Genomic DNA, 24710 nt, shown 5'->3' with positions numbered 1-24710 from the left:
CGTGTGGTGGACACCTGGAATGCGCTTAGGGCAGAGTACGGTACTGGGGTTTAAGAAAGGATTGGACAATTTCCTGCTGGAAAAGGGGATAGAAGGGTATAGATAGAGGATTACTGCACAAGTCCTGGACCTGTTGGGCTGCTGCGTGAGCGGACTGCTGGGCACGAGAGACCTCAGGTCTGACCCAGCGGAGGCATTGCTTATGTTCTTATGTTCTCAGTAATATAATATTTAGCTTATTCCTGCCTTATAAATCAAAGTTCTGGCTACTGAACTAGAGAAAGAGATGTTCAGCTGGCAGGGCTTTGTTTATAAATTTTGATCAACACAACTAATATACTACTTTATCCTAAAGCAAAAAAATAAAAATAAATAAATAAATAAAATTTTTTTTTTCTACCTTTGTTGTCTGGTTTCTGCTTTCCTCATCTTCTCATTCAATTCCTTCTATCCAAAGTCTGTCTTTTCTCTGCGTCTTCCATTTGCTCTGTTACTGTGCCCTCTCCCTTCATCTCTCCTAATTGGTCTGGCTCCCATCTTCTTCCCTTTCAGCATCTTCTCCCCACTCTCTGTTCCCCATTTCCCTTCAGCGTCTTCTCCCCACTCTCTGTTCCCCATTTCCCTTCAGCGTCTTCTCCCCACTCTGTCTTCCCCATTTCCCTACAGCGTCTTCTCCCCACTCTGTCTTCCATCCACATTTCCCTTCAGCGTCTGTTCCTCTCCACCCCCTTCAGCGTCTGTTCCATTCCTTTCCACCACCACCCGTCCCTCTCGCCACCCCCTTCAGCACCCCTCGCGCGGTTCGATCATCTCCCTCCTTCCCCTTTACCTTCGTGGCGCGTTAGTGTAATTTGTGCAGGCCGCTGGAGCCTACCTGAAGTTAAGTGCGTCTGCGGGCGGACGCTTCTCCTTTGATGCAACTACTGGTTTCTCTACGGGGCGGTGGATGGCCTTGTCCCCGTACCCGCAGTGAGCACTTTTTTCTCCCCACCATTTTGGCGGGTTACCCGCGGCTAGCCGTGGGTAACAGCCACCGTGTCATTCTCTAATTTAAACTTCAGGGGGCTCAAACACTCTCTCTAAGGTAGGAGGAGCACATGCACAGAAAAGTGTTTGGATTTCTGCAGCTCCCGTACTGAATCCAGAAGGGACATAACAGAATTTAACTTGTGTACTTGTAGGTAACATCATAAGTTCAGATTTGGTAAAGATGAGTAATTAAATCTAAAATTCAAATCACTTGTACTTACTCACACACACTGGTGCTGCTGGACTCCACTGTTTATTGATATGGCAGATTCTTCGACTTGGTCCTCGAAGTTCAAAACCCTGATTGCAGCTGTAGAAAATCTCATCTCCAAACAGATATTGGCTGCCTTGAATGATACCATTTTCTAGAGATTCTGGAGTCCCACAGGATATCCCTGGCACAGGAAACTATATAATTACAAATCTATACCATTGAGAACATCTTTAAAAAAGCATCTAACACCTGGCATCAGATGTAAATAAGGAATTATGTATCATGAACTGAAGAATGCTGCTCATAAGTTTGGAAACCATAGGATAAGCAGCCATCAACTTTCCACGATTCCACTCATTACAATGGATTCCTCTTAACAGCTATGAGACCAATTTTCAGCTTTGCTACAAAGCTTGCATGAGCCTGTAAGCCAGTGTTTCACTTTAAAAATCACTTGCTGCTGGGGGGTCACAGGTACGAAAGACCTCCCCCCCCACATGAGTCTGCAAGTGCAAAAACACAGAGGGATTTCCAAAAAAACTCCACGTGCTGTTTACAAAATTGGTCCCAGTCTCATCCCCATATTCAGTGCCATCACTTTTCTGCACTGAGGTGGGAGAACAGTTTCTAGATGGCCCTTTCCAGGGGTCAACATCTGTTTAATTGTGGAGAATCCTTTGAAAATTTCTCTCTATGTTCTTTCCAATCTTTAGAATGGATAGCACTCTCCATGCTGATCCAATCAGAAATAACAATAGAACTGACTCTTTACCTTCCTACAAGAGAAGTTCTTTATTATGGGCATTGTTTCTACATACATTGATTAGTTCTGATTATCCATGCCATCTTAAAGTCTGAATTTATTTAAAAAATCCATGGATTTTACATTTATACATAGGCATTTTCTTATTTTTAACATTAATCCTTTTTGCTGATGCCTGTAAGCCAACAACCAGTCCAATGAAAACGATGTAAAAGATGAACATAGGCAAAGTAAAATCATAATATCAGTCAACATACTTTTGTATCTCTTCCCCCAAACTCCCTCTCCCGTTCCCCAAACACCCCATCTCAAACAACTAAACAGTTAGAGGTGTGGCCTGTTATGACCTCTCATAGTTCTGATGAATTTTTTAATTTTTTTAAATGTTATTCTGGAAATACAGTAGTTCTCAAACTCTTTATAGTGTGGTAGTCCAACTGATATACTGTACTTCCATTCCAAAACAAAAAGAGATTAATGTAGGAGACATACCAGGCAGTGACCATGCTGGCTGAATATGGACCCAATCATGTTTAAGCATTCATAAATATTCTGCACATTTCTGAAATATACAATTAATTTTTAGAACTTACTTCTACACTCTGGTTTTTTCCCACTCCACAGTTTGTTATGCTGGCACGTCTGTTCAGATTCACCCTACCAAATGATAAAGAAAATATCATAGGCACATATTTAGCACAAGTCAAATTCTGAGAGCTCACAGTTGATGGGGAATTAAACCTCCAGCATTCATCAGAAACTCTGCAATCTCATCAACCACAGAATGGTTTTTCCTGCCTGCATTACATTAATGAGGAAGAATCTGATCAAGGTTAAAAGTAAATTTAGAACAACTCTTTATGATGAATAAATATTTGCAGAAAACTTGCCTAGGAGCTTGCGACTCTCAGGAATGAGCAAGGATTGTTAAATCAGACCACGTTTTTATTTCTGTAGTATCTGAGCCAAGCATATGCATATTTTCTCATGCTGCTACAAAGATTTTTGGGCTAGTTTGGCATATACAGTTGACTCTACCTAAGTGCACTTCGGTTAAGTGCACGCTTTGGTTTATGCACAGCCTACCACCATGGTCCAGTTTTTTTACATTAAAGTCAATGGACGTAAACTCCGGATAATTGCAATTCTGATAAGCACACAATCCGCTTATGCGCACTGATGTTATAAGTCCCATTTCTATTCGTTCACATTACATTTACTCTGGTTAAAAGCAATCACGTTCTCACGTTGATGAGCCACGTGTTTCGGATCAGCAGTCTAGGCCTGGCCAGGTGTTCAAACTTTTGAAACTGCACCATGACGTCTCGTGGAGAAAAACCTTTGTCTTTGTCTATACGTGTCCAACATGCTGGTCAAAAGTCATTGTCTCTGGCTGAATGTGTCCACCACGCTGGACAAAGTCATTGTCTTTGGCTGAATGTGTTGATGTCTTAAAGAGATTTGACTGGCAGTTTACCGGACCGGAGGAGAGTTGTGGGGTGTCCCGTTGCTGGTCCCGGTTGTGCAGCGGCGGCTTCCTCTTTCCTGGCCGGCGGCGCAGTCAGGCACTTACAGAGACAGACCCCTGACGTCATTGGGTCCGTCTCCAACAGCGTAAAAAGTACCCGCTGCTGCGGTTGCGGCCGCAGCCGCGCAGCCACAGGGCGTGTCCTAAGGGGCACGCAAGGCCCCTTGGGAGCCCCTTAGGAGCCACGTGGAGTCCGGGAGCCGGTAGTGGGCAATTTAATTTGGGGTACACAGACCCGGATCAGATCCTGCTCCCTATTATTGGATCTAAGATGTTCATTCCATGTCTGCTGCAGTGAGGATGTCGTTGAAGCTTTTCTTTTTCTAATAATGCCGAAAAGACGAGGAAGGAACACCGGAGGAGCCTCCCGGCGACCCTTGACCCCAGTGGTTACTATTGATGATTTTCTCCGACGCCTACAACGGGAACAAGAAGGGTCGGGGGCTAGCTCGTTGGGGACACCACCGGAGAGTAGTGCAGTGGGTTCCCCTGAGCATGATGTCACTCTTAGCCCCGACGTTAGGACGCCACCCCTCCAACCGACGCCGCAAGCTGCCAGCTCCCCACGGGACCAGAATCCACCTGAGGAGGTGGTTTCTTCTTTGTCCACAGAGGCTAGTATGGAGGGCTCGCCGAATATGACAACGGGACTTGCGACCGGGACAACAGAGGTTGGAGGAATACAAGACGTCACTGAGGTAAAGCTAATTTCAGAACATTTAGATACTACACCATTACAACTTTTCTCACCTACAAAACCTCCTACAGTCACACTCGAAGCATTATGGGACTTGGTAGTGAATCTGGTGAATTCCTTAAATCCTCAAATAAAAAGTTTGGATAAAGAATTAAAAGAACAAAAGGAAGAAATAAAAGTTTTAAAGCAAGATATGTTACAATTTAAAACAGAGACACAAAATACAAATAAGGAGCTAACGCTACTGAAACAAAATCAAGATATGTTGGTTAAAGATAATATATTACTCAGGAAGAAGTTGGAAGTGCAGGAGAATAATGGTCGAATAAATAACTTGAGACTTATAAATTTTCCAAGAATCCTGTCAACTTCTCCTAGAGAAATGGTGAAAAGATATTTTATGGAGATTTTGGAAATTCCTGAAAACTCCTTACCTCCTCTTACAAGAGTACCTACCTACCTACCTACTAAGCCCCAATTCAAAGAAGAAGAAAAAAATTGAGGAACCCCGGGAGAGGTCATTGGACATTTTGGCTATACTGGAACAATCAGATAGAGAATTGGCTGTTCCAGCTACTCTCTTGTTGTCTGTTGCTTTGGCTCCAGACAAGGATTGGATATTAAAACTTTTCTTTAAAAATAGATCCAAAGACTTCCTGGGGCAGCATATTCAGATTTTTCCTGATGTCTCTAGAGAGACTCAAAAAAGAAGAAAATAATTTTTAATTCTAAAACCTGGAGTGACTCAAATAGGGGGTATTTTCTTTTTGAGATATCCATGTAAATGTGTAGTTAGATATTTATCATTGAAGTATATATTTACAGAGCCATCTCAACTGATTAGCTTTCTCTCAATGAAACGTCTAGAAAAAGGAATAACAACGTCCATGGAAAGTTAGTTTCCTGCACTTTAGTCAGATAAGGATTTTTCTTATTTAATTAATTTGAATTATATATGTTCTACTCTTAATTATGGATCCAATAATATTGAGGACTAGTGTGAGATCAGCTAGATCAGTATTTCCTTGTAGTAATAATTTTGCAATTTTAGTTTAATATGTTGTTTGATCTCACTTTACTGTACAAGATGTATACGCTTGGAAATATTGAAAAATTTTATAAACAAATAATTAAAAAAAAAAAGAGATTTGACCAACAGGAGAGTCAGGTCTCTACTGCAAAACATTACAGCATTCATCCTAGCCAGATTTCTAGGATTCACAAAAAAAGCAAGCCATATTGAAAGACTGGCAAAACAACAGCAATCCTACTAGGAAACGGAAAAGAATTGGGAAGGCTGGAGATGTTGAACAGGCGTTGCTGCGATGGTTTGCTGAAGCTAGAAGTTGTCAACTGCCAATCAATGGGCCTCTGCTGATTGGCAGTTGACGACTTCTATCTTCAGCCAACCATCGCAGCAACGCCTCTGCTGATGGAGAAAGCAGCACAGATATCTGAAGAACTGGGCGTAGAAGACTTCAAAGCAACAAATGGATGGCTAGAGAGGTGGCAAGTTCGTAATGGCATAAAATTTAAGTAGCAGCATGGCAAAAAACAAGACGCTGATGAGTTTGGTGCAGAAAGATGGGTCATGGAAGTGTTGCCATCAGTCATTGGTGGATATGAACCATGCGATGTTTTCAACGCCGATGAGACAGGCCTGTACTGGTGTGCCATCCCTGATGGAACATTGGCTTTCAAATGCAGCAAAACTGTTGGCTTCAAGGTGCCAAAAGAACAATTAACATTGCTGCTCAGTTGCAATATGGGAAGAATCGAAATCCTCGGTGCTTCAAAAACATTAAACGCCTGCCTGTTGAATATGAAAGCAACAAAAAATGCATGGATGACGGCGACACTGTGGATTGAATGGCTGCAGAGGCTTGACAATCTGATGAGAAGGCGTAGGAGACACATTGTAATGCTGTGTGATAACTGTGCAGCACACAGCAATGATATATGACTAACCAACATCAAACTAGTGTTTCTGCCACCAAACATGACCTCTTTGATCCAACCAATGGACCAGGGGATAATCGCCAACTTCAAATGTCATTATAGGTCACTCGTCTTAAGATATGTGATGGCAGTGATTGATTCAAGCATGGAATCCAGCCCCCAAGCTGCGAGAAAAATGATGGTGCTCAACTCTTCACATTGTACAGGAGGCGTGGAGTTGGTGCTCAACTCTTCACATTGTACAGGAGGCGTGGAGTTGAATCTCATCATCTACGATTTCAAATTGCTATCGATGGACGAGCTTTGTACACGCATCTAATGAGACAACTGAAGCTGACACTTCGTCCATTGAATTCCCAGTTGGACTCTTGCCACAAGAGTTTGAGCTATATGTCGCCGTTGACAACGATGAGCCCACATCATCTGACAGCACTATTTCCGATATCTGTGCAGTGTTCCCTCTAAGCGGGCGGGTGTTGTGAGCAAACTTTTTTCACTGTGAGCTAAAAATATCGGGCGCCAGCAAGTTATGAGCCAAATAAATATGTTGCTTTCTACCACAGAACTTCCTTACGTTTGTATGGAATCTATCCCCTTTCAACTTTAGAGAGTGCCCTCTCGTTCTCCCTGCCTTAGCTACTAAGTCTATTCCCTTCAGTACCTTGAATGTTTCTATCATGTCCCCTCTCAATCTCCTCTGCTCAAGGGAGAAGAGGCCCAGTTTCTCTAATCTTTCGCTGTACGGCAACTCCTCCAGCCCCTTAACCATTTTAGTTGCTCTTCTCTGGATCCTTTCGAGTAGTACCGTGTCCTTCTTAAAGTACCAGTGCTGGACGCAGTACTCCAGGTGAGGGCGTACCATGGCCCGGTACAGCAGCATGATAACCTTCTCTGTCTCTTCAGTCCAGCATCTGCCCCTTCCATTCACTGTCTGTCTTTCCCTGCCATCTCTCCTCCTGCCCCCCCCCACCCCCCAATTTGGTCTAGCATCCATCATCTTCCTTCTGTTCCCCTCATGGTCTGGCATCTCTATCCTTCCCTCCCCCCTGTGGTTTTTAGCATATCTCTCTTCTCATTTCCTCCACTCAGATCTGATCATTCTCTGCTCTCTCTTCCCTTTTCTTCTCTGGTCTTCCTTCTCTATTTTCTGCCTCCATCTAAATTAAATTCTTTCTTACTATTTAGTCCCGTTTCCCTCTTTTCACTGTGTCTACACACAGCTTGTCACCCCTTTCCCTCACCCCTCCATTATCTTACTATTTTCTTCCCCCTTTATTTATCTCCTCCTTCCATCCAGTATGTGTTCTTTCCCCACTTCCATTCAGCATCTGCTCTCCCTTCTCAACTGACATCCATCTGCCTTCTGCTCTCTCTCCCTTCTTCTCACTTCCATCATCTGTCCCCTTCTCTCTCTCTCTCATCTCCTCCATTCCATCATCTGCCCCTTCTCTCTCTCTCTCCCCCCCCCCAACTTCCATCATCTGCCCCCCTTCCCCTCACCTTTGTGGGTCACTTTCTTTCCCCTGAGGGTGGCTCATGTCACAGGGGAAGCTTTGGCCGAGCAGAACCGCTTGATTGACAGTGGAACTTACTTGATTGATGTCGATGCTGGGGCCCGTTGCCGTTTGAAGGAAAAAAAAAAAGGTGGAAAAAAGGAACCTGTAAAGGCGAGAGGAAGGGAAACCTCCAGGACAGCTGCTTTTTGCCCTCCTTCAGCGGCCCAAGAGTTCAGACCAGCAGCGGCAGCTGTGTATGCTTTTAACTTCGGCACAGAGCTGCCCCTAATCAATAGTTTAGCGCGGTTTCATGAGGCAGCCTCGGGGCCTTTGATAGCCGGCCCGCTTCGATGATGCGATGTGGGCCGGCCTAGCAAAGGCCCCGAGGCTGCCTTATGAAACCGCGCTAAACTATTGATTAGGGGCAGCTCTGTGCCGAAGTTAAAAGCATACACAGCTGCCGCTGCTGGTCTGGAGGTGCGGAGACAAGGCAGGAGGCAAACGCGGTGGAAGGCAGGAGTCCCGGCGAAGGCAGGAGTCCCGGCACAGCGACTGCAACAGGAAGTTGCAAGTCAGCTGACGCCGGCCTTTCGTTGCGGCGGGGACCGAATCCTTCGCGGACCGGCAAGATTTTGTTTGCGGACCGGCGGTTGAAGAACTGTGCTCTACACTGTGTGCGCTGTGACGAGAAACTTGTGCGCTGCGAGGTAATATTTTGTGCGTCAGCGCACCCCAGCGCAGCTTAGCGGGAACACAGCTGTACAGTCATAAAGGACATTGCAGACAACCAAGAGTCTGATGAGGATGGAGATACTGCTGTGGTTATCACGACTAATGAAACACCTGGAGAGATTGTTTCCTTCTCAGACGCGCTGAAGTCCCTATGCACGCTGTGTTGTTCTTTGGAGATAAATGGATGTCACGACTATGGACAGTTTTACAGCATCAGTAGTCAGATATACAGCCTGAATCATGCAATCTGCGTGCAGAAAACAATAACTGATTATTTCAGTAGAATGTTGGTTTAAAAAAAAGGTTTACAGTGTTTTGCATTAGACGGAATAGTGCTGGGCTACGTGTGTTTTTTTTGCTGAATAAAAGTTTTATTGCATTTGACCACAGTGTACTGTGATTTTTCATGACTAAAAAGTGGTACTCCGATTAAGCACACATGTCCGGAGGCCTTGCACTTAAGCAGAGTCGACTGTATTGTATTTGATTCTATTCTGTGGAGCTTTATTTCTGTGTCTTTTTTTTTTTTTTTTGCACATTCCTGAAATTTACTTTCTAGCATTCTAAGAGTTTTGTGGAAACATGGAACATAATAGGTGATAAATTCATACGACCTATTCAGTCTGCCCATGAACAATACAATTTGTGAGGAATATACATATGTGGGGGAGGTGAAAAGTTCTCAGCCCAACCAATCAACTTTCTAAATTATGAGAATTATTTTGCCACTGTAGCTGAAAAGAGTGTTATCTTATTTCTTTAAGTGCCAATTTGCAGAAACGAAATTCTATGTTTTTGACATTGTTTCAGATCATTGATTGAACCATATCAAAGTCATTCTATTCTTGGTTGGGGTGAGAATTTTTCAGCACCCCTTGTAAGCTCATTATTTATTTTACTTAATACTAAGCTTGCATGCCTCTAAATATTTTCTAGTTTATTATTACTTAATGTGTCTTGCACTAAAAGAAATTGTGTTGTTAAGGGCATACACATGATCTTTTTTGCAATTTATCAAGGGCTATTTGGAAAAAGACATTTGTTACTACTATCTTTCCCTTTTTATAACTAAAAAATATCTTAAATTAGGACGAGTTTGAAGAGCATCTTTTCATTGCACAATTGAGGTATATTAATTATTAAAATAGTTTTCAACGGGGCCTGGGCTATCTATGGAGGGCAGCTTCTAGCAGGAGGGATTGGACATCCCTCCTGCCGGTGAACAACAGTGAGGGGTGGGGGTGGGAGGGTTCCGGCAGGTGATCTACGGAGGGGGGGGCAGTTCTGGCAGGAGGGATTGAACATCCCACCTGCTGGCGATATACGGGGGGGGGGGGGGTGTTGCCGGGCAGGAGGGACTGGGCATCCCTCCTGCTGCGTTCGTTAGGAAGGGGTTTGCCGGGCAGGAGAGACAGGGCATCCCCGCAATCGTTCGGGGGGGACAGGACGGGCGCCACTAAACTTATCATGGTAGGGAAATTCCTTGCTGTGAAAAGCTCAGTGGCCGCGTCTACTTACAATGTAGGCCAGCATTTTGCTGGTCTACATTGGACGCATCTCCTGCTGGCTTAGGGAGATGCGTACGGCCACCTAGGTCCACCTAAGACTACTTCCGGGCCAAGCCACACCCAGGCCTAGCCTTAGGCGAGCTTGCGTCTCCAATGTAGGTGGCCTGCCTCAGAAGGTTTTATAAAAAAAAGTGCATCCCCATTGGTGGTTAGACAGCGGTAGGACGCCTACCACTGCCTACAATCGGGATGTCGTTTATAGAATTGTGAATACTCTGGGTGCTGATGCTAGGCCAAAGGATAAACACCCTGTATTGGAGATGATGTATTCTTATTTGAAAATGGAGGTATTTTCTGTGGGTTAGAAGAATGAGGATGTGTGGCACAGTGGAGACAAGCGTCAATCCGGAGTTCGGGACCAAGACACTGAAGGCACCAACTGTGCATATCAGTGATAGAGATGGCCCTTTTGTACTGAGTACACTTTTTAAACCCAAAGGAAGGCTTGGACATCAATGGAAAAACAGCCGCAGTAAAGTCGAAGGACTAAATCGTAACGATGATTGAGTGAAGTAGAAACAGAAAGTCGATTGATGCAGCCAGCCTGCTAAGAAGCTGAGAAGAGCCCAAAGGCTCCAAAATGAAAAGGGAAAAAAATTTGAGGAAATTAAAGTAAATCACTAAGGAAATAAAATGATAAAGAAATTGAAGAGAAAAAAGTACAGAAGGCTAAAAATATGAAGAAAAACTGCGTGTTTGGAGACACTCCAAAAACATAACTTAGCTTTGCGGGAGATGGTCCCGGAAACCGATGTCAAGCAGGAAGGCACTTGTGCATGCAGGGTATGAGCGGTCTCAAGACTTCTGAAGAAGTTAAAGTGACAATACACTTTTGCACTGTCCGTACTGGGCTCCATGGATGTCATCACCCATCTGTGAGAATATGCTGCCTGCTTGTCCTGGGATAATATGCAGATACAGCGTACACTGTATATTTAAAATTATATATACTGTCAGTGGGACAAAATGTATAATTTCCACCTCTTAAAATGTATGCATAGCTTTAAATGGATGTTTTATTTGTTTATAGTTGTACCTGCAGTTTATTCATTGGCATGTTTAGTGGCTGGATTTTGCCAATGAATGAGATGCATATTAGCTATGGATATCCTGAAAATCTGACTAGCTTGTATCCTCATTGTACCCCAAATCATGCCTAAATCATATAATTAGCTATTTTGTGAGAAGAGCAGCTAAAGTTATACATTGGGATCCTTTTATCAAGCCGCGCTAGCAGGGTTAGCGCATCAGACATTTCATCACGTGCTAACCCCCGCGGCCAGTTAAAAATCTAACGCCTGCTCAATGCAGGCGTTAGCGGCTAGCGCGGCAGGTGGTTTAACCCGCGGTATTACACGCATTAAACCCCCTACTGCAGCTTGATAAAAGAACCCCATAGATTTAAAACATTGTACTTATGCCTACATGTATGTTGTATAAAAGTTGGTGCAATATTTTCCTAGTGCCTCATAACCACCTACTTGAGCAAGTAAACTGCTGTTCTACACATACAAGTCACTTATAAAATTACTCCCACAGTAATTATTCACCACAATGTGTGACTTACACACTATATAGACAGTTCACAGAGATTACTCACTTGCAGCTCATAGCCAGCATTGCACTGATAAAGAATGGCATCTTTGTAGAGATATCTTGTTCCAAGTAGAATTCCATGCTGTAGAGCTTCTGGTTTCCCACAGGAGATAGGAGAACAGAAATCATCAGAAAATGGTGGTGCCCAGCTCCCATCAGGCTAAACGAAAGGATAAAATCATCATCTTCACTTTAGTTAGTAATGTAAAACAAAAAACCATAGCAGTATAATTATCATTGGACATGATCCTAATTTCATATTCATCATACCAGCTTAGATCAACACTGATCATTTGAGGGTAGGACCCTTGCATGATCTATGACAAAGTCTAGACCAGTGTTTTTCAACCTTTTTTGGGCAAAGGCACACTTGTTTCATGAAAAAAATCACGAGGCACACCACCATTAGAAAATGTTAAAAAATTTAACTCTGTGCCTATATTGACTATATATAAAGTAATTCTCTTGAATAGGAATCAAATAAACACAAAGAAAGTATTTTATAATTACTTTATTATGAAATATTAAGTAAACAGAATAGTGAAAAATTATAAAATACTTTATTCAGTGCGAAACCTGGGCCTGTTTGGCTGATATTCTGGCTGGAATCGAAGAAAGACACACACGTAGCTCTTCGTCAACAGCTCTCAGTCTCTCTCTGTATTTGGTTTTTATAGCATACAAAAATAGACAAATATACCCTCCATCCTTTTTATTAAACCACAATAGCAGTTTTTAGCGCAGGGAGCTGCGCTGAATGCCCAGCACTGCTCTTGACGCTCATAGGCTCCCTGCGCTAAAAACCACTATTGCGGTTTAGTAAAAGGTGACCATATTGTAAAATATAGACAGCAGATATAAATTCAGAACTGTGCATAGTAAGTGAAGGGAAGTTTTCATCTCTGGGAATTTACCCAGTTAACTATTAAGTTATTTGGGCAAATTCCTTTGAAAACTGTGGTAATACTGCCTCCACTTTGCTAAATTTAAAATAAAATAATTTTTCCTACCTTGTCTGGTGATTTCTGGTTGCACTTTCTTCTTCTGACTGTGCATCCAATCTTTCTTCCCTTCTATCAGCCTGTATGCTTTCTCTTCTCCACACCTCATTCCCTCCCCCAACGTTTTCTTCCTCTCTTCATGCCCCCTTTCTTTTTTTCTGTTTCTCTTCTTTCCTTCTGTCTCCCTGCCTGCCCCCTTTCTTTCTTTCTCCCTGCCGTTCCCCAAGCCACTGCCACTGCCGCTGCCATCGGGGAACAGGACCCACCAATGGATAACAGGCCCCAAAGCCGACGCATGCTCTCCCTGACGTCAATTCTGCAATCGGAGAGGAAGTTCCGCCCAGCCAGGCAGCGATTGGCTGGCCCGAACTTCCTCTCCGACTGCAGAATTGACGTCGGGGAGAAGACGACTTATCGGCTCGATAGATTAGATCGCCAAGACAAAGTGAGTCCTGGGTGATCGACTCACTTTGCCTTGGCGAGCTACTGGCGCCCCTGCCTCGGGCCCCCTGTCAGCTCTGGGCCCCTGAATGCAGGACTGGTAGTACTGCCCTGATGGCGGCCCTGCGGCACACCAGGCAACATCTCGCGGCACACTAGTGTGCCGCGGAACAGCGGTTGAAAAACACTGGTCTAGACCATCAGCTATGTATAGCTCCTCTCACAAATAGCAGGTGAACCACTGTCTGTTCATTGCTGCAGAAGTATTTTATTTTTATTTTTTTGTTTTATATCCCATCCTCCCAGAAGAACTCAGAATGGGCTACAAGTGTGTTTAAATGAAGTGATAGCAAACATAGTATGGTAGTTCTGGACTTGATCAAGATAGTCTCAATACTGGAGGCATTGGAATTGTACATTTCAGTTAAAAGTAGGAGTATCTTTGAGAAATTAACTCTGCTTTTTCAGAGCTTCCTCAGCATTGTTAATCCATAATTCATACTGCAGGTTTTCCAGAATGGATCAATGGATCTTTATTGATTGACAGATTAAAAGATATAGGAGACTTGTAGCATGAACATGTAGGAGGATCCTCAGGTCAGTTCTGAAAAGCAGAATCTTAACTGTGATAGGAAGCGCTGAAAAATTAGTGGTACGTTATGGGATGCTGTAGTGAAAAAATTATAAATTAGTGACTGGATCTGCAAACTAGAAGTGGGAGCTCTTATGATTATCATGTGCCATATTGAATCATTAAATTTTCTTCCTTTATAGCAATAGGAGGCACAAGTTTAACAGACTATTTTTCTCCATCAACAAGCAAGATGAATCAGCTGTTAGAGCCAAACTGAAATGGCTGTTGGGACCGCCCCTTGGCAGTCTCAATTGCCATTTTGACAGAGAAGCACTACAGAGCAGGAATTAATGGGGTTTGTTCCTGCTCCCGAAGAGACCACTAGACTACCATCTTAAGGTAGACCCAGTGAGGGCTTACAGGTGGTCTGGTGTAGGAGAGTTATGGTTTCAGCAGGAACAAACTACCTACCCACATAAGATCATTAGAAGGTCTACTAAACTTCAGGAAGGAAATAAAAATTCACTTCTTCCCCTGACCCTCTATGAGAATGCACTGACTCTAATACCCTGGACCTTCTGACAAAGGGCCCAACTCTTCACTGACTCAAGTCTCAAACACTGATACACCTTAACCTATGTCTAACCATGCCATGTTTTTTGTCATATAATGTTCTACTACACTCTGTCACACTGTTTGTTATCTTTGTCTTACTATACACCATATTTACCATACTATGTTTGCCATGCTTCAGTCTCTCATGCCTTGTGTGCCGATCCATGTCTTCCATGCTTATCCAAATCCTCTCCAAACAAAAAAGACCACTGAAAGGAAAATTTTGTCAGTTTAGTCTTGGATGCCGCATCCGCCAACCAAGCATGCAGCTACAAGATATGAGACGCGGCCACTCCAAAAACCATAGAAGGAATAAGGTGTTGATGCCCCTGTACAGGTCGTTGGTGAGGCCCCACTTGGAATATTGTGTTCAGTTTTGGAGACGGACGTAAGAAGGACGTAAGAAGACTTGAAGCGGTCCAGAGGAGGATGACGAAAATGATAGGAGGTTTGCGCCAGAAGACATATGAGGAAAGAGTGGAAGCCCTGAATATGTATACCTTAAAGGAAAAGAAGGACAGGGGAGATATGATTCAGACATTCAAATACTTGAAGGATATTAACGTAGAACAAAATCTTTTCCAGAGAAAGGAAAATGGTAAAACCAGAGGACATAATTTGAGGTCGAGGGGTGGTAGATTCAAGAGCAATGTTAGGAAATTCTACTTTATGGAGAGGTTGGTGGATGCCTGGAATGTGCACCCGAGAGAGGTGGTGGAGAGGAAAACAGAGACAGAGTTCAAAAAAGCGTGGGATGAACACAGAGGATCTAGAATCAGAAAATAATAGTAAATATTGAACTAAGACCAGTACTGGGCAGACTTGCACAGTCTGTGTCTGTATATGGCGGGAGGATGGAGGAGGATGGACTAGGGAGGGCTTCAATGGCTGTGAAGGTATAGATGGGCTGGAGTGAGTTTTGATGGAGATTTCGGCAGTTGGAACCCAAGCATAGTACCGGAAAGAGCTTTGGATTCTTGCCCAGAAATAGCTAAGAAGAAAAAATTTAAAAAATTTAAATTGAATCAGGTTGGGCAGACTGGATGGACAATTTGGGTCTTTATCTGCCATCACCTACTATGTTACTATGAGGGCGTCTGAGAGGAAAGAGGCCGCCATCTCAATATTCGCCACCTCTTGATCCACCAAGGACCAATCATCAGACTCACGGTCAAGAACATGCTCGGCTCACCGAACGCCTGGACCTCCAAGGCAGAGACATCAATATTTTGTTTAAGGAGAGTCTCCAAGTTATGCTCCTCAGAATCACATAAGGCAGAACTGCCCTCTATGGGCACAAAATGCCGTTTTGCAATAGCGGAGACCACCGCATTCACCACTGGCGACTTCAAGGTAGCCCTATCCCTTCAAGGTAGCTCTATCCAAATGAGTCATGGAGCGTACCTCCAGCATATTCCACTGCGCCAGGACAATATCCCAAATATCCTGAAGCACAGGAGAAGAGGGGTCTCAGGTGGCGTCACCTCAAAGCGTAATACCGAGGAGACCTGTTGAATCAAATCTGGGAATTCGTCTCTCTGAAAAAGGTGCACCACAGATGCCTCCTCACCGGTAGTTAGAAAATCTGAGGCCCCGCTCCCAGCGGCTGTCCCCTCGAGAGGATCCTGGAGGTCTCTGCAAGGGTCCAGGTCCTCATCCAAATCCACACGCTCCTCAGACCACAAATCTTCGTCCCAGGCCACACGCGGGCGCTTGGAGGAGGGGACGTAAAAGGAGTAGAGGAGGGAAAAGCCGCAGAGAGCGCAGAGGGAACCCCCCCTCCCCCCCGAGACCCCTGGGACAACCGCAAAACCCCCGGCTGCCTGAAAATAAGCTCTGCACAAAGCAAAAAATAAATTGGGGAAAAAAACCCCTGGCAGCCCCATGAGACCCCCCTGCCCGAGCAGGGGACCCAGCAGAAACCTGCCCTTGTTTTTCCAACTACCAAACTTTCCTAACTCACCAATAGCATGAAAAATCCACCAAATACAGAACACTCAATTTGTTTTTTTTTTATATGGCAGTTCAGATTCCACCATGTCAGATGAAATTGGTAGGAGTGGTGCTCTTCATTATTCCCTACTCGGGCAATTAGGGTGCGCTTAACGGAGCATAAATCCCGGGTAAATACAAGCTGCGAGGTATCCCCCCTGGTTAGGCTGTGTGCTGATGCTAGTTCAAATGGAAACATCTTGTACTGGAAGTGGCGTGCTCCCACTCCAAAGCAAAGGTATTTCCTGTTCTTATGAGTAAACAGGCAGATAGACAAGAGTGATCCGGTCAACATCATATATCTAGATTTTCAGAACGTGTTTGACAAGGTCCGGCATGAACGTCTACTTCGAAAAATTGCAAGCCATGGAATCGAGGGTGATATACTCATGTGGATTAAAAACTGGTTGGCGGATAGGAAACAGAGAGTGGGGGTAAATGGACAATACTCAGACTGGAAATGCGTCACGAGTGGAGTGCCGCAGGGTTCAGTGCTTGGGTCCATGCTCTTCAACATATTTATAAACGACCTGGAAATTGGTACAATGAGTGATTAAATTTGTGGACGATATAAAGTTATTCAGAGTGAGGACACAGAAAGATTGCGAAGACCTACAACGAGGCATAAATGCACTTGAGGAATGGGCCGCAAAATGGCAAATGAGGTTCAATGTGGATAAGTGCAAGGTGATACATGTCGGTAATAAAAATCATATGTACGAATACAGGATGTCTGGTGCTGTACTCGGAGAGAGCCCCCAGGAAAGAGACTTGGGAGTGCTTGTAGACAAGTCAATGAAGCAATCTCTTGCAATGTGCAGCGGCGGCAAAAAGGGTGAACAGAATGCTAGAAATGATTAAGAAGGGGATCACAAACAGATCTGAGAAAGTTATCATGCCGCTGTACCGGGCAATGGTGCGCCCCCACCTGGTATACTGCGTCCAACACTGGTCGCTGTACATGAAAAAGTACTACTCGAAAGTGTCCAGAGAAGAGCGACAAAAATGGTTAAATGACTGGAGGAAATGCCGTACAATGAGAGGCTAGAGAAACTGGGCCTCTTCTCCCTTGAAAAGAGGAGACAGAGGGGACATGATTGAAACATTCAAGATATTGAAGGGAATTGACTTAGTAGAGAAAAAGAGATTGTTTACCCTCTCCAAGGTGAAGAGAACGAGAGGGCACTCTCTAAAGTTAAAAGGGGATAGATTCCGTACAAACATAAGGAAGTTCTTCACCCAGAGAGTGGTAGAAATCTGGAATGCTCTTCCAGAGGCTGTTATAGGGGAAAGCACCCTCCAGGGATTCAAGAAAGGGTTAGATAAGTTCCTGCTGAACCAGAACATACGCATGTAAGGCTATACTCAAATAGGACACTGGTCTTTGACCTAAGAGCCGCCGTGTGAGCAGACTGCTGGGCACGATGGACCACTGGTCTGACCCAACAGCGGCAATTCTTATGTTCTTATGGACTGGGAGGATGGGAATGTGTCTGTAGGCTATTTTGAGATCTAAAGAGCAGAGCCAGTCGCTATTTTCCAACAGTGGTAATAGCAGTCCCAGAAAGACCATTTGAAATTTCTCCTTCACCAAGTATTTGTTGAGAGCCCAGAGGTCTAAAATTGAATGAATTTCTCTGGTATTTTTCGGTATGAGGAAATATACTTTGAGTAGAACCCTCAACCCCTCTCCTGCAGAGGCATTGGAGCTGGAGAAGGGCTGAGAGCTCTTGGTAAAGGAGGGTCTTTTGATGGGAATTAAAACAGGACTCCCTTGGAGGATGTTTTGGAGGTTTCTTTTGGAAATGAAGGGTATATACCTATTTCAATATTTGAAGAGCCCAGTGATCTGATGTTGTTATTGACCAGCAATGGTAATAGTGGGCAATTCGACCTCCTATGGGAAGAGTTTGAGGGAGAGGTTAGGAAACACTGACTAGGCTATGTAGGACGGAGTCAAAAAGACTGTTGCTGTTTGGACTGCAGTTGAGCTGAGACTTTTGCGTTCTTTGTTGCCTGATGCATCTCTGAGCAGGAGCTTGAGATGACATGGAAGATTGGCTGTATCTATACTTGGTGTAATATAAGGGATGTCTGGAGGTAGTAGAGTATTTCTTGGACATTTGAATTTTCTTGGACTTAGAAGAGGATAAAGTTGTCATGCAATACTCATTTTTTAAAAATCTTTTACATAGCTTCCTTTATAGAGTCACCAAAGAGTTTGTCTCCTATGCAGGGGATGTTGGAAAGGTGGTCTTGCATACTGGCATCGAGGTCAGAAATTCTAAGTCATGCCTGTTGAGGTATGGCAATGGATACTGCTGATGTTCAAGAGACTATATCAAAAGTGTCACGCACCATATATTTCCTTGTCTCATGAGATCATTGGAGAGATGTTGGTTGGAGCTTAGATGTACTGAAGAAATGTATTGCTCATAGAGAGACATTTTCTGCAAGAGATTTCATGCAGAATATCATATAACATAGATCCTTGGACTATTCTATGTCTAAATTTATTAAGAGTTCTACTCTCTCTTCCTGGTGGAGTGCTGGCATAAGTTCTGGAGCTATTTGTTTTTTCAATGCTGACTCAAAGACTGGCGTTGTAAATGTGATTTATCAAAGCAAGACTGGATCCATATAAGGTATCTAATTTGTGTGGGGCTACTGTAATGGACAGTAGCTGTTCCCAATTTTTAAATAAGGCCTCTTTCATAAAATTATGAAGAGGTAGCTTGACACAATCCCTGGGCCACTCTTTGTAGTCTAGAGCTTGCAAGCATTCTGCTCTAGGTACTGTCTTCGATTCCATATTTATAGGAAGAGCATGCTGCATCTGTCTAATGAATTTTGTGAAAGACAGGCTTTCTGGTGGGGATCTTCTACGAGTAGGTGGAGGAGGTATGCCATAGAACTCCTCTGCAGAAAATTCTGGGTAATCAGACGATGAACAAGCAGAAAATCAGAACCATACTTATTGATGACAGGTCTCAGAGAGATAGAGTGATGAAACAAACGTTGAGTGTGAATCCTAACAGTACCCAGATTATTAAGGCAAAAACCTAATATGTTGTTCTGTTGCAGATACACAGGAATCCGTACTTTAGCTGACATACCAAAGCAGTGCCATATGTCTAGGGGGGACGACAGATGAGCCTGCCTGCAGAACCGAGGACCCAAAGGCGGTGTCCTCTCGAGCTGCCACATCCACTCTGTAAAACTTTGTAAAAATGAGAAGAGTAGCCCAAATAGCTGCTCTACAGATTTCATCAGACAAAACAGTCTGAAACTCTGCTCAGGAGGTCACTACACTTCTCGTGGAATGTGTTGCAAGAGAAATAGGTGGCTGTTGTCCACAGGAAATGTAGGAAGATGAAATTGCCATGTGTGTCCATCTGGCAATGGACGCTTTGGAAGGTGGTCTTCCCCGTCTCGAGTGACTGGTCAGCACATAAAGATGATCAGAAAGCCTGGAGTTATTAGTCCTCTCCAGGTTTGTCCAGTTTGGCAGAACCTGTAGGCTGAAAGAAGGACAAGCAAAGTTCCTAATTGGATGTAGAAGGCAGAAACCACCTTCGGAAGAAAGGAAGGAACTGTACACAAACACCCAATGCCGTGAAATGGAGAAACGGCTTCCTGGAGTGGGCCTGCAATTCTGAGATCCTTCTTGCCAAGACTATGGTGACCAAAAACACTGTCTTGACTATAAGGTCTAACAAGGAATCCTCTAAAAGAGGCTCATATGAAGCATGGGCTAAGCCCCTCAAGACCATATTGAGGTCTCAAGACAGGAACAGTCTGTGCAATGTGGGTCTCCGCTTGAGAATCCACCTTAAAAACTGAGTGACATCCAGGTGAGGAGTCAGAGACGGAAGGCCACTCCCAGCCCAAAAGCATGAGATATAGGTTATCCCACTTTGAGAAATGAAACCGCAAGGCCCTTTTCGAGACTAACTTGCAGGAAGACAAGGATCACTGGAATAGGAGCTCTCTCCAGCTCTACCTGCTCCTTGGCACACCATAACTGAAAGGTCTTCCAGGTCTTAGCATAAGCCACAACCATTGCAGGCTTCTTGGCTCTAAGAAGAGTCATAACCACAATCTCCAAATAGACCTCCTGAATTAAGGCCGCATGTTCAAGAGCCATGCCATAAGACCAAAGTGTTCCAGTTTCTCCATTGGAACTGGGCCTTGGCTGAGAAGCCCTGGATGAACAGGCAGTTTCAAGGAACTGCCCCTTTGCAGATGCACCAGATCCATGTACCAAGGTCTTCAGGGCCAGTCTGGAGCCACCAGGATCACCAGACCCCAATGGGACACTATCCTGTGCATGATCCGACCCACCATGGCCCATGGAGGAAATACATAGAGAAGAAGATCTGTGGGCAAGGGCTGAACTAGGGCATCCAGCCCTCTGCTTCCCTGCTTGACTCTGGAACTGTAGAAATGGGCTGCTTTCACATCCTTGGCTGTGGCTATGAGATCCATGCCCAGTTTGCCCCAACTCTGAACTATGAATGAAAACGCCTTCTGAGATATAGGGATCACTCTCCAGGATCCAAAGTCTGCTGGCTGAGAAAGTCGGCTTGAACATTCTCTACCCCTGCCACATGGGCAGCAGAGAGAGTTTGAAAGTGAAGTTCCACTCACAGGAATAACTTCTGGATTTCCAAGTGAAGGGAAGCGCTTTTGGTGCCACCCTGTCTGTTTCCTTAAGACACTGCAGTACCATTGTTTGAAAACACCCTGACTGCTTTACCTGTCAGGAAAGAATGCAAGTGTAGCAAGGCCAACTGAATGGCTCCCAATTCCAGACAACTGATGGACCATTTGATCCCCAGTGGGGACCACTTGCCCTGGAGGGGGTGACTGCAGCAGTGGGCCTCCTAGCCGCCGAGGCTGGCATCGCTCATGAGGGTTTTATAACAGGTGCATCAATACCTCCTTTTTCCTACTGGCCATACCTCTCCCTATGCAACCTAGCATCCTTCTAGCTTTCGCAGTCACCTTTACAACCTGTTTGGCCAACTTAATAATAATAATAATAATAATAATTTATTCTTGTATACCGCCAAAGCCATAATAGTTCGAGGTGGTTTACAATGAGAAGTACTAGACAATCAGTGAAAAAATACAATACAAATCATCAGAAATACATACAAGATAAAAGATTAAAAACAGTGAATCAGGTTACAAATTGATCAAACAACTGTGTTTTTACTAATTTTCTAAAAGTAAAATAAGATGGAGCACGCATAATAATATTACCCAACCAGTCATTCAATTTGCCTGCCTGAAATGCAAGAGTTCAGAAATCATTTAAAACAACAAGCATTTACTGTTGGGTAAGCAAGTTCTTCATCCCCTAAACTGTACCGTTCCCTTGGGTTTTTGCAGCCCAAATGCATGATCTTGAATTTCTTAGCATTAAATTTTAGCTGTCAAATTTCAGACCATTCTTCAAGCCTCACCAAGCCTTCATGTTATTCACACCATCTGGCGTGTCTACTCTATTGTAAATTTTGGTATCATCCGCAAAGAGGTAAATCTTACCTGACAACCCTTCAGCAATATCGTTTATAAAAATGTTAAAAAGAACAGACCCAAGAACAGAACCTTGAGGCACACCACTGGTAACATCCTTTTCCTCAGAGCAATCACTACCCTCTGTCGCCTTCCACTCAACCAGTTCTTGACCTAGCCCCATCACTTTGGGACCCATCCTGAGGGCACTCAGTTTATTTATTAGACATCAGTGTGGAACACTGACAAAGGCTTTGTCAAAATCAAAATACACCACATCTAGCACACATCCTCTATCCAATTCTCTGGTTATCCAATCAAAGAAATTGATCAGATTTGTATGACAGGACATACTTCTAGTGAATCCATGTTGCTTCCGGTCCTGTAATTCACAGGATTCCAGAAACTTCACCATTCTCTGTTTTAAAAGCATTTCCATTTTCCATTAATTTGCTTACCACAAAACTCACTAAGTCAGTGTATCGCAAACTGTATACCACAGTGAGATTCCGGGTGTGCCGCAAGAGATAGGCCATGTACACATCTGTCACTGCCAGCGCCAGCACTTCACCTCCTTTGCCTCCCCAGCATACTAGAATTTTAGAGTTACCAGATGGAGAGCTTTCCAAAACCCGGCAGTTTGTCCTGGTATTGGAAGGCCCCTGAGCTCAGGGCCATGTTTGGAGGGCTTTTGAGTACATGTGGACATTGACGTGATGACATCATATCATGTGTATGACATCGTCAATCGATGTCCGGACATGCTTGGCGGTCTTCTACATGCAGCCGTGTTTGGTGTGCCGTGTCTAAAAATAGTTTGCGAGACACTGCACTAAGTTCATGAGTTTTGGCACAGGAATAAGCTACAGTAAATGAATCTTGCACACAGAATACACATGAGATGCATTTGCATGTACTGCCTCTATGTGTATTCACTGGCAATTATCTGAGAACCCAACTAACTTGTGGCACTTGAAGATTAATTGCGTACATCCTTGTTATAAATGCATATACATCCATTATCATCTGACAAACATGCTCTGTACCTGGCATGTTGAGGTACTTGTTCCAGAAATAACATATCCTTCAGTGCATGATATTGTGATTGTTTTGTTGATGGTAAAGTCAGTGTCAGAGACTATTATATTGACTGTGTTGGTTGGAAGTGAGCATTTCCTACTAACACATGAAATACTCTCAGAGGACCAAAATCCATCTTTCAGACAAGTGTGCGTATCTTCTTCTGAATTCATCACATACTCTTTCAGGCACCTAAAAAAGAAGAATACTTCAGTATATTTAAGCACAGTTATCACCTCTATTATATGCAAATCTGCCTCATGCATATTAGGGAGGAGGAGTGGAACCTATTGTACTCTATTATTACCTGTTATGATGTAAGATCTTTGCAGAAGGAGAGGGGGCCATGATGGGAGTGGCCTGGTGAGGTTGTTTTGTAGGTGTGTTTAAAAAGCAAGGTGTGTTTAAAAAGCTTGTTAGTGTTATGACTGCTTTCAGATTTGTTTGAGGTTAGGAGATATGAAGTGTGGAGAAGAATGCTATGTTCCCTCCTGAGCTGCTTCAAGGAGATAACAAGTTAGTAAGGGCTAGATTCACTAAGGACACCGATTGTGTCCCGATCCTGACCTGATTCATTAACCTTCCTCCTGCATCCGATCTGATCCACGCATGCAAATGAGGGGGAACGGCATGCAAATGTAGACAGACAGTGATTCACTAAAAAAAAAAAAAAGAGGAACGCCAACTGGGCTGGCCGATCCCAAAACAAGTGACTGCCGACTCTCCTGCTCCATTGCTGCCCTGAAATCCCAGCCAACTTCCACCAGCCCTGCTCTCTGCCCCGAGTAAAGCATCTCCTGCTCTCTGTCCTGACTCTCTGCCCTGCTGTCCGCCACGATTCTCCTGCAAAAGCTCTCTGCTCCCTGCCGCGATTCTCCTGCAAAAGCTCTCTACTCCCTTCTCTCTGCCGCGATTCTCCTGCAAAAGCTCTCTGCTCCCTGCCGCAATTCTCCTGCAAAAACTCTCTGCCGCGATTCTGCTTGCCACCCCGTGCTCTCTGCCCCGACTCTTCTCTGTCCCGATTCTCCGCCCTCCCCTGCAGCATGAGCCCATGGTTTTAACCCTCAGGTTAAAACCATGGGCTTGCAAGTAAAAAAGTAAAATAAAAAAACACGGACATCAAACGCATGCGTTGGGATTGCTGGAGAGCGATCCGCATAGTTGTGGGGGGGGGGGGGGGTGCCTACGATCACAATACTAGCCCTCATTTGCATCACCCCCATTTGTGAATCCGTCGGCCTGTCTCGGATTGTCCACGGAGCAGACAGGATAGGGCAGGTTAGTGAATCTAGGCATAGGTGTATTAAAATGATGGATGCTTATAGTTATTTTGTGATATGTTTGTATGAGTATTTAGATGACACTGGGAGTCTTTACAGACACACCTCCTGAAGATGCATAACAGCGAAACATAGCTTGGTGTTGGGCTACACTGCATATTATGTGTAGAAGAACCTTTATGAGATTGTGGAACATTCAATGATCATTTAAGGATCTGGAGTTAATGAACACATTGATATATGAAGCAGTTTTGGAAAAAAGAACTAATGATATATGATGAATAAGGAGAACTGCAGGTTTGAGGATGTAATGAATGGTGTTTAGTGTAATGAGGATGTAATGAATGGTGTTTGTGTAATTTTGTGTATATGTTTATTTAAGTAATTTTATAAGGATTGTAAAAATATTTTCTGTAGCAATGTGGTATATCAATAGTTTAATAAAATATTTGAATGTTCAACTGTTAGTCTTAAGTATAATAGCTTCCCTGTGGAGTTAGCGATGCATATTCATTAGGGATATCCTTCAAACTCAACTGGCTGGGGAGTTTCCCAGGACAGGTTTAACAACCACTGTTGCAAACTAATATAAAACCCTAGCAAATTCATTGAGGGCTTATAA

At 43.9% G+C, this 24710-nt stretch overlaps 1 protein-coding gene across 2 annotated transcripts in view; it reads right to left on the bottom strand.

Annotated features, from left to right (window-relative positions):
- SVEP1 (sushi, von Willebrand factor type A, EGF and pentraxin domain containing 1) overlaps positions 1–24710 on the bottom strand; it is a 430677-nt gene that overhangs the window by 59973 nt on the left and 345994 nt on the right. For both annotated transcript variants that reach the window (XM_033926500.1, XM_033926511.1), the window contains exons 39-42: positions 22775–23000; positions 11587–11742; positions 2600–2663; positions 1251–1424 (exon numbers count right to left, since the gene is read on the bottom strand). In XM_033926500.1, the coding sequence (XP_033782391.1) occupies positions 1251–1424; positions 2600–2663; positions 11587–11742; positions 22775–23000 (620 nt within the window). The remainder of the gene's footprint in view (positions 1–1250; positions 1425–2599; positions 2664–11586; positions 11743–22774; positions 23001–24710) is intronic.

The sequence above is a fragment of the Geotrypetes seraphini genome, chromosome 1 (assembly GCF_902459505.1).
Source record: "Geotrypetes seraphini chromosome 1, aGeoSer1.1, whole genome shotgun sequence".
Classification (NCBI taxonomy): Eukaryota; Metazoa; Chordata; class Amphibia; order Gymnophiona; family Dermophiidae; genus Geotrypetes; species Geotrypetes seraphini.
This window is presented reverse-complemented; position numbering and strand designations above follow the sequence as displayed.